This window comes from Furipterus horrens, unplaced genomic scaffold, assembly GCF_987537825.1.
Source record: "Furipterus horrens unplaced genomic scaffold, mFurHor1.1.pri manual_scaffold_9, whole genome shotgun sequence".
Taxonomy (NCBI): domain Eukaryota; kingdom Metazoa; phylum Chordata; class Mammalia; order Chiroptera; family Furipteridae; genus Furipterus; species Furipterus horrens.
In genome coordinates, this window is record NW_028327179.1 from 99,913,223 (window position 1) to 99,922,972 (window position 9,750).

Sequence of the window (9,750 nt, forward strand, 5' to 3'; positions counted from 1 at the left end):
GCCCTGACTGGTGTGGCTCAGTCGATTAGGCGTCATTCCACAAACGGAAAGATCGCAGGTTTGAATCCCGGTCAAGACACGTACCTGGGTTGCAGGTTTGGTCCCCGGTCGGGGCGTATATGGGAGACACCTGATCAGTGTTTGTCTCTCACATGGATGTTTCTCGCCCTCTCTTTCTCCCTCCCTTCCCCTCTCTCTAAAAATAAATACAACTTTTTTTGTTTTAACCCTAGAAAGATAAACAGATACTGATAAAATTGATTCCCTGTCATCTTAGTCCCTTCGGGCAGCTGTAACAAAATACCACAGACTAGTAGTGGGCTTAAAAACGGGCGTTTATTGCCCACCATTGCCAAGGCTGGAAGTCCAAGATCGGGGTGCCAGCAAAGTCACGTGAGGACCCTCTTCTGGCTCACAGACCTGGGACTCTGTCCTCACATGCCGGAAGAAGGGAGGGATCTGTCTGGAGCGCCCAAGAGCAGTAACCCTGTCTCAGAGGCTTGGCCCTCATGGCTGAGCACCTCCCAAAGGCCGCTCCTCCTCCTACCATCACAGGGAGTCACAGTGTTCGTGTGCCGCATTCAGTGGTCACTCCGCGGTGCTTTTTTATTATTGATTTTAGAGGGGGAGGGGGAGGAGGGAGAGGTTTGTTGTTTCACTTACTATTGCATCACTGGTTGATTTTTGTATGTGTCCTGACCAGACATTGAACTCACAACGTTGGTGTAACGGGACAACGCTCTAACCCACTGAGCTACCCAGCCAGGGCCAGAGCAGTGTTTGCTGAGTGACTGAGTGACTGACAGCTTAGGAAAAGCAAATTCCAAATTACACCTATTCCTCATAACCTCCCTTCCCCCACCCTGTCCAGTTTTTGTCCCTTGGCTCTAATCATGATTTTGGTCACACCCTTGGCTATGACAGCACCATCTCCATGCACCAACGCCCCCGTGAGATGTCAAGAGACCCTGAGCTTCCCCCCTGAGAAAGCAGCCCCAAGAACCCCAGAGAGTTCACTCCACCGGGTCCCTGGCAGTCCTCGCAGGTGACCCCTTTGCAACCCTTCTAGTCCCTGGCGTCTGCTTCCCACCATTCCTCTCATTGTTCCTCCTTGCTTTAAGCATGATGCAAACCCAGGATTCAAAGGGACACAAAGACAGGGAAGATGGAGTCCCCGCCCTCAGGCACCCATGGTCACACTGGGGAGACAGGCCAGAGAGACAGAGCGGTGCAGCCTGAGGGTGCTGTCCTCAGACGGTCACCTTGCTGCAGGGACAGGAAGCCTGGTCTAAGCTAGAGCCCAAGTGAGAGCCCAGCATCCCCAGGTGTGCAGCATCCCGGGCCGGGGTGGTGGTCCTGTCGGCGGGTCCACTCGGGTGAGAGAGAGAAGACCAGCAGGCGCCCCACCCAAGCCCTGACCCTGACTCAAGACAGGGAGACCCTGAGTCCTCACGACCAATCCGACTGACCCCCTTGTGCCCCCGAGGAACCCCAAGTCCAGCTGGATGGTGGGGCCCGCCCAGCCAGCCAGGGGCCCGGAACGCCTTGACAACAGCCTGCCAGCCCTCACAGGGCCTGAAGGCAGCATGAACGGGACAAAATCTGGACAGCTGGAGGATCACAGCTGGAGGGGCATCAACCACGAAGTCCCGGGGCTCTGAGCTGGGGCACTGAGGCTGTGCTGGGGGCCTTGGCCTAAACCGCCAGGGTGCCCTGTGGACCAAGCCCCCATTGCCACCCCCTCAGCCTTTGCGTGCCCTTCAGCCTTCCCTGGGGTCTTCTTCAGCCTCCAGAACCAGCCACCTGTGCTTTCTAACGCGTGACAGGTCTCAGCTTGGCCTGCTGGGACTACCGCCCACCAGGGCCAGCAACATAATTTATGGGCTCCAACTGAAAACGCAGGCCCCTGGTTCGAAAGTTAAGAATCTGAAGGTGGGGACAGCCAAGGATTAAACGTCGCCCTCCGGACTAAGGCCACGTGCCCCAGAGGCAGGTCCCATTCCCTGCACCTGCAGTGGGCCTCCCCCGTTCCCCACGTGGCAGGCGGCTTCCTGGGCTGGCTCTGGGAATAAGGAAGCCAGACAGCGGGCAGATTGGTGCAACAATATCGATAAGCATTTTCTGCCTCCCAAAAGGAAATAAATATTCAGTCAATATGCCCATTGCTGTATCATGATATTTTAATTAAATTCAAGCGCATGCAGGTGGCAGCAATCGCACACTTAACCCCACGTTATCGAAATAAACATCTTTTGGCTCAGAAGACACGATTAGTTAAACCTTTTTCTCCACGGGAGATCCGTCAAGGACTAATCCTGAGCTCTCAGCCAGCTGCAGGCAGTTCCTCAGAGCGCATGTATCAAATGTCTCACTAGTCTCTCCTCTTCCGTTTTCTCTGCTCACCAAGTTAGGACGCGGCGTCTGTCATTTGTCACCGCACGTGAGGGAATTGGCTGCTCCGTGGTATGGCGTGATTCCCCCCGTCCTGGGGCCATTTCCAAATCCACATCCCATAATCTGGAGCATCTAATTTATTTTTTAGATAAACAAATGAAACTAAACCTACACGTTCCATGGGACCAGCCATCATACCCGTGGGCCTGTAGCCCAGAGAAATGGATCCCTACATTCACAGCAGATTTATTCATCCGCGCAGACTGGAAACAACCCAAATGCCCCTCAGGAGAAAAGTCGCTGAACAAACCCCAGCACAGCAGAACCCTGGTCAGCAGTGAAAAGGGATGAACTTCTAACACAGGCAACGACCTGGGTGGGCCTCATGAGGCGTCATGTTTAGTGAAGAGGGAAAGAATTAAAAAGCCGGTCGCAAAATGTTGCATCCAGTGTGATTCCATTCAGATGAGAAAACCACTGATCGTGTTGCAAAATGATCACGTACTAAGTCACCGCGTCAGACACCTACGTGAAACAAATACAGTGTCACATGTCAATGGGAGCTCAATAAAAGTGGGGAAATTAACCTATAAAAAGACAGAAAGGGGTCTGGCATGAACAAATATCGTGGTGGGGACTTTTCAAAACTCCCTGCTGCCCACATTCAAGAGCTGGGTCATACGATCAAAACGCCGCATCCATGTCGCCCAGCAATTCCGATTTCGCTGAAAGTAACGAAGCCCCTGAAAAAGGAAGAGAAAAGCACTATTTTAAAGCCTCAGGCACCAAATAACCATATTTTACAAGAACACGTAAATTCAAGGGTATCTGTCAAAAGAGAAAGGGGTCTCAGGCTGTTCCGAAGCTTGTTTTCCTCGTCACCTCCATGTCTTCCCTCTGCCAGGGCTTTCCGGGCACTGAAGACCTAGTGTTTCTGGGCTCCCCCTCTCCGCCTTTTTGGGGGTGGCGGGTGGGAGGCGCCGAGCTTCTCCGGCGCCGCCGCCGGCTGGACACTAGGTGGCGCCCCTGAGCTGCTGTGAGCCCTGCCAGAGCCGAGGCTGGGAGGCTGCACCGCCGAGTTCAAGTTCAGGGTCCAGACAGGTGCACCTGGGGAGTACCCGGAGGGCTGGACGGCCAGTGGCCAGTCTTCTCCAAAGCCCCAGGCACTGACAGGTTCTATCTGTACACTTCGCCCCCTTCCTTCTTCCTACCCTCTGGGTTTCTCCACCTCCAGGCCCGGGGAAGACTGTGGCTTCACCTTCTCTTCCCAAACCTCCAGGGTTGTCCCAGATCCCCGGCGATTCCCTTCTGAGTCAGAAGGGCCAACAGCACGTTCGCAGGAAAGCGCACCCACCAAAAGGCCCAAGCACTGCTCTTACCAGCAAGGGAAGCGCCATGGGTTGATTAGTGCATTGTTTTATCCTGGAGATGAGTCTCCTCTTGTCTTTATTCGGAGTAACAGAACCGGCTCCGACCAGCTTAGGCGTAAAGGGAGAATGGGTTGTCAGGACGCAGTGCTGCCCTAACCTTGTCATTGGCCATAAGGAAAGGGGACTGGATAGTGGGACCTGGGGGCTCCCAGGAACCAGTCGGGAGTTTTGGTGCGACATGCAGGTTACCCGTCTCGCTGGTCCGGGAGCACAGCCAGGGCCGGGGCCAGGATCACAGAAGAGGCTTTCAGAAGGGACAGGCGCCACTCTTCGGCAGCCATTCACACCCCCGCCAACCAGCCAACCAGACTTGGCCGCCAAACTCCACGTGCTAACACGGGGCAATGAAAGGCGGAGAATTCAAGGGGGAGGTGAAGCAGTTTCCTCCTGGGTCCCTGCCCCTCCCCAGACTTTCTAGTCCGTGCTCAAAGAGGACAGAGACGCAGCTCTCTCCTGGCTCCCCACCGCGCCTCCACAGGGCGCTAGCTGGCCTAAACTGCCACCTACCCAGTCCGGTCCTTCATCACCCATCCAAACAGGGGAGGGAACGGGGAGCAGCCCAGTGCACTGGTCACCCGCAGTGTCTCTCCTTTCTGAGCATTGGCTGGTGGGGAAGCCTGAAACTGGGCTTTAGGGGGGTGCCCAGAGCAGCCCACCATGACCTGCCGTCATCACTGTGGGGAGTCCCTCACCAGGCTTGGAGCCCGTGCCCCATTTACCATCCATGTAGCCTCATTTGCCCTTGCCTTTGACCGTGGTTGTCTCTAGCCGACCATGACACCCTGTGGGAAGGTGTGGCCATGGTCCAGGGAGGGATTATTCTGGGTCCCTTGGATACTGATGAAGCGAACAAACTTTCAGTTATGCTTAATATCCCAGAAACCTGTCTGAAGAGCTTTTACTTGTAGGGCAGTGAGCGACGAACCTTGAACTTTTCATCTTCACCCCATGAAGACTGACATCCTGGGATCTGCCAAAGTGCTTTTATAACAACTGATACAATATTTAAAACAGCAACAATTTTTTTCTTGGTGATTTTTAAAAATTTTGAAATCATCTAAACATTGCTCCAGAGCTTTGAAACTACTAAAAGGCAAGGGATTATGAATGTCCATAAAAGGAAAGGAAAATAGCAAATCTTTTAGCATTTAGGCAAAAAAAAAAAAAAAAAAACAAACCTAATCTTCCTAAACAGAAAGGGTTAGTGGTTCTGTAGACAACACGTTCTTGTGAAGAGGACCCAGGAAATGTGTTTGCTTTGAAATTGCTTACTTTTACCCTTCAGCCTTACTGAAGAAGCTGGTCACAGCGCTTTAAACATTCTTTTGTTTCTGATCATGTTTTCCTTGAGTTGAAAGGCATGTCTTCAACATTAGCTAGTGTGCCTATTAATAGCAACCCAGGGTCTGACATCATTTCTAACATCTGACACATTTTGTTATTAACCCCTAGGTTAACAAAACAAAAAAAGAAGGAGCAGATATGCACACACACTTACAACTCCATAAAAAAAGATACATTTGAATACATATTTCTCCTAAGAAGATATAAAGTGGCCAATAAGATATGGCCCCGTTGGTTGGAGTATCGTCCTGTAACCAAAAGATTGCAGGTTTGATTCCCAGTCAGGGCACATGCCTGGGTTGTGGGTTCAATCCCCGGTCCGGATGCGGGTGCGTGCAACCCTTGGTCTAGGCACGTGTGGAAGGCAACCAAGCTCATGCTTCTCCTTCGCATCGCTATTTCTCTCTCCCTTCTTCTCTCTCTAAAAGCAGTGGGAAAAAATGCCCTCGGGGGAAGACAAAATACAATGGCCAAAAGCATATAAAGAGATGCTCAACGCTGTTGTTCGTTAGAGAAATGCAGATCAAACCCGCTTTCACTAGGAAGGCTGGACTCAAAGACAGACCAGAACAAAGGCTGGGGCCCAGGCAGAGACTGGAAGCGCCACCCACCGCACGTCACGTCCTAGGTGGGACTGTAAAATGGCGCAGGCTTCCTCCTGCTCTCTGCAGAGTAGCGATCCCCAAGGGCTGGAGAGTGTTGGGGAGAAACTGAGAATGACGGCTCATGGGTTTAAGGCTTCTTCGCTGGGATAATAAAAATGTTCCAGAATTCGGTGTGACAATGGTCGCACAACTCTGAAAATATCAAAACTCCTCGAATTGTACACTTTAAATGGGAGAGTTATGTTGTATGTGAATTATAGTTCACTGAAGCGGTTATTACCTTTTTTAAGAGGGAGGGGAGGAGGGAGGGGGCTCTTTGCTCTGGGAGAAGCATTCAAACCCTCCTCGTGGCTCCCAGCATCCTTCCGCAGGATCCGACATCGGGAATGACCTGTGTCCCTGAGCCACAACACTCTCTGCGCCTGCGTTGGGATTCCTGGCTGCGGCCCATAAACAATCTCTGTCACTACAGGGAAGGAGTGTCAGAATGAGAGTCAGACCCAAAGGACCTGGCCGCCGGCCACCCCGCCGCGTGTCCAGGGTCGGCGGCCCGGCAGGCCAGGTCCCACTGGGGGAGCCGTTTACTGCCCGGATGGAACTGAACAGACTGAGACTGGACCGTAAGCCTGAGCAGATGCTGGGATTCTCGCCATCGGGGCAGCGAGTTAGAAAACAAACATGAGAAAGAGGCAACGGGTCATCAATGGGACGTTTTCAGGGTCTGTGACTCTGGAAAGCCCAGCGCGGAAGCCGTGAAACACAGCACAGGCGAGGCTGGAGCTCCTGGGCTGCCTGGGCGAGGGAGCCCCAGTTCTCCCCAGAGGAGCCCCTCCCAGCTGGCTGACTCCTCCTGGTCCTCAGCCCATCAGGTGCCACTTCCTCTGAGCCAGCCGGGCTGGCCCCTCAGTCCCCTGCCACCCCCGCCTGGCCCCCAGTACCCTGAGCAGGAGGGGAGGCAGGGAGCGGAAAGCAGACCCTGGGACAGGACCCTTGGATGGGGGTCAGGCTGAGCTGGGAAGAAAAACGTTGAATTGGATGTCACTGCCTTTGACGCTGGCACCCTCTGTCTGCCTCTGACTGTCCACCCCACCCCACCCCCGGGCGGAACAGCTCCCTCCTGAGAGAACCAAGGACGGCGGGGAACCCGCTGAATCCCACCCCTTCCCACGGCTCGTGGGCCTCCCCACACACACACCATGAACACGCAGGCCTCCCCTCTGCTCTGGGGTAAAAGCTGCGGACATTTTCCTGCTGTTCTTGCTTATGCTTCTCCCCTAAATCCTCTGTCGTGTGACCTTAGTGACTTAGGGCCACGCTAAGTGCAAAGGCCGCAGCATTGACACAACATCAGGGCTGAAAGGTGTTCAGGTGTCCCTGCCACCTCCGGTCCCAAGTGCAGCGAGCCCGGAGAGAGAAGATGGGCACCGGTCACGCGCTGTGGGTGGCAGGCTAGGCGGTACCTGTATGCCCAGGTGCCAGGAGTCTTTCCACCAAGCCTCTGGGATCCCTAAAGCCCCAAGGCTGGCTTTGGCAGCGGGAACTCTACTTTGGACACTGCTGGACAGGTCGGGTTTGTCGCTGCAGTCAGCAGGAGGAAGCGTTCATCTGCTCGCCCGCGCCCACCAGACCCCACTTGGCCCAAGGCTCAGATGACCGCACACATCCGCGTGTTCCAAGCTGCTGCCAGGTTAGGTCCCCTTGTGCTCATTTCCTGTGCCCCAGGCCCTGACTGGTCACCTTGCTCCCCTCCCCTCCTAACTAGTGCCCTGAGACCGGAGTCTGCAGGACGAGAGGTCACGTGATATCCTTTATTTAGTTCAGAAGCCCTCAACCTGGGGGAGGGGAGCACATCCCAGAGGTAGCTAGAAACAGCCCTGTCCCTCGCCCCACCCCCCTGTTGGTTCTGAGCATTTCAGGACAGTGGGGAAGCCCTGGAGCTCTCAGAGGTCCGCGAACATTCAGGACTCTGGGGCGCTCATCTTGAAGCCCGTTAAAGATGACCTGGGGCTGAAGCCAAATTAGCAAACTGCGGCGCGGATCTCGGGTAAAAGCCTGGCGGCCCAGGAGAGCGTCCCGGCTTCCAGCTGGGGTGCGTCTTTGTTGAAAGAAATGCTATCGGCCACGTGTCCACCAGGCGGCGCAGCACACCCTCGCGGTCACCCCGCTGGGACCCCTGGCCTCTCCTAGGTCCCCACCCCAGAGATTAGCACAGCAGAGCCTGGGAATGCCCCCGGGGTGCCAGGCTGTAGCTTGGCCGGCTATTGCAGAATCACATGTTTCACTTGGACCAAGTTCCGCTGAGTTTAATAGAAAAATAAAACAGCGGCCTTCAGCAAGAGAAGTTTTGTTTTATGTAAAAAGCAGCCTGGGGCTGGTGCTATAGGAGCCCCGTGAAGGTGTCCAAGCCACACCTTCGCCACAGCCACCTCGGATGTGGCCCCTCACAAGCCACTCCGTCTCTTTTGTAAATCCCTCTTCTTAACACTTCCTGCATCCATCCCACTTTCCCACTCCCACAGGGACTCCCTGCTGGTCGCCTCAGGCCCGCGGGGTCCCCCAGTCTCACCTCCTCCGGACCATCTCCACGTCGCTTCCGAGGGATCACGCTAAGATCCGAAGCAAACACGTCGCCCTCTTGATTAAAGCCCCATAGCTCCCCACTGTCCCAGGGGGGGAATCTGACTTCGAGCTTCTGTGGCGCTCGGCTCTGGACCACATGCAGAGAGTGGGTGGGAGAGGCTGGGCCCTCCGACCAGCCCGGCAGGAAGCACCGGTCCCTGAGAGCATTGCTGGAAACAGGGGCGGAAATGCAGACATGTCCCCTCCCGGGGCGCTCCTGTGTGGTGGGGTCTGGCTGAGGGTGGAGGGAGTGGGGCAGAGACCTGAGTCTAAGTGAGTGGGCCAGGCAGGGTGGGACAGAAGGTGGCAGCTTGAGCAGAGACCCAGAGAAGAGAAGTGGTATCCTCAGAGCAGGGAGCTGCAGCCCCCCCGCCCGCCCCCATGGGGCCAGAGCAGGACATGGAAGAAGGTCAGGGCATTGCCAGCTCAGGCCAGGAGGGAGCGACAGCCTTGAGACGTACTCTCTGGTGACGGGGCCCTTGGCAGGGCCCTCACAGGGCAGGGTGCCATGCCATCTGTGACAGTACAGCTCCCCATGGTGACGGCCAGGAGGGTGCATTTGGGAAGAACATGAGCGGAGGCAGAGAGACCATTTAAAACTCTGGAAACATTCGTGAGAGAGATAAGATGCTAAATCAGGGCAGGCAGAGGTTAGGGTTAGAACTGAGAGGCAGGTTCCAGAACAATCCAGGAGGCAAAGCACCAGGCAGTACTTGGGGTGTAGAGAAGGAAGAGGCAGAAGCTGGTGGGGCTTTGGGCCTGGGTGTGGGGGTGGGACCAGCGCCCTGGAGAGGGACCCAGGAGGGAAAGGGAGGGGAGGGGCCTGCCGTGGGCAGAGGCAGGTGCGCCCACCTGGCCCCCGAGGCCGCACGTCACCCACAACGTCTTTCCCTCACCAGCTTCTCCTTCCAGCCTCTCGTCTGAGCTCCTCTTTCCCACTCACACCTGCCATTTGTGCTCCTCAGGACCTTCCTGGTTTCAGGTGATAAAACCCACCCAGCCTGAACGAGGGGAAGGAAAAAGAAGCCTGCCCTGAAAAGCTGTGTGCGCGCCGCTCCCGGCGCAGGCGGGTTAGGGGACCGGGCCCCGGAGGGGGGCGGTCCACAGGCACCGGGGACAGGCCCACCGCCAGACGTCCGCGTCCAGCCCGGTGTCCGAGTCCTCCAGGGTGGGTGCACCCTCACCTGAGGGGGGCAACCCTGTCCCTAGGGCCAGGCTGCAAACTCCCCGAAGGATACCTGTTGGCCAGGATCCATGGACCACGAGGCAGTGGGCAGGATCAATAAACACTTGGTTGGGACGGGGCAGATCAGCGCTTGGAAGAATGTTCCAGACACAGGGTACAAGCAAAGCAGAGG

The 9,750-nt window shown here is 55.6% G+C and overlaps 1 protein-coding gene across 3 annotated transcripts; it reads right to left on the reverse strand.

Annotated features, from left to right (window-relative positions):
• Positions 1-2,173: 2,173 nt before the first annotated feature.
• Positions 2,174-9,140, reverse strand: LOC150002346 (uncharacterized). 3 transcript variants are annotated; one of them, XM_090287678.1, is made up of 5 exons: positions 8,854-9,140; positions 8,340-8,562; positions 3,774-3,872; positions 3,057-3,137; positions 2,174-2,919 (listed from the first exon to the last, which is right to left on the reverse strand). In XM_090287678.1, exons 1-5 carry the CDS (start codon positions 8,949-8,951, stop codon positions 2,899-2,901), a joined length of 522 nt encoding a protein of 173 aa, XP_090143804.1. In that variant the 5' UTR covers positions 8,952-9,140; the 3' UTR covers positions 2,174-2,898. The 3 variants fall into 3 exon arrangements, 1 of the variants encoding a protein (XP_090143804.1); XR_016513157.1 differs by lacking the exons at positions 3,057-3,137; positions 3,774-3,872; positions 8,854-9,140 and having other exon boundaries at positions 8,340-8,760; XR_016513156.1 differs by lacking the exons at positions 3,774-3,872; positions 8,854-9,140 and having other exon boundaries at positions 2,174-3,137; positions 8,340-8,760.
• Positions 9,141-9,750: the final 610 nt, after the last annotated feature.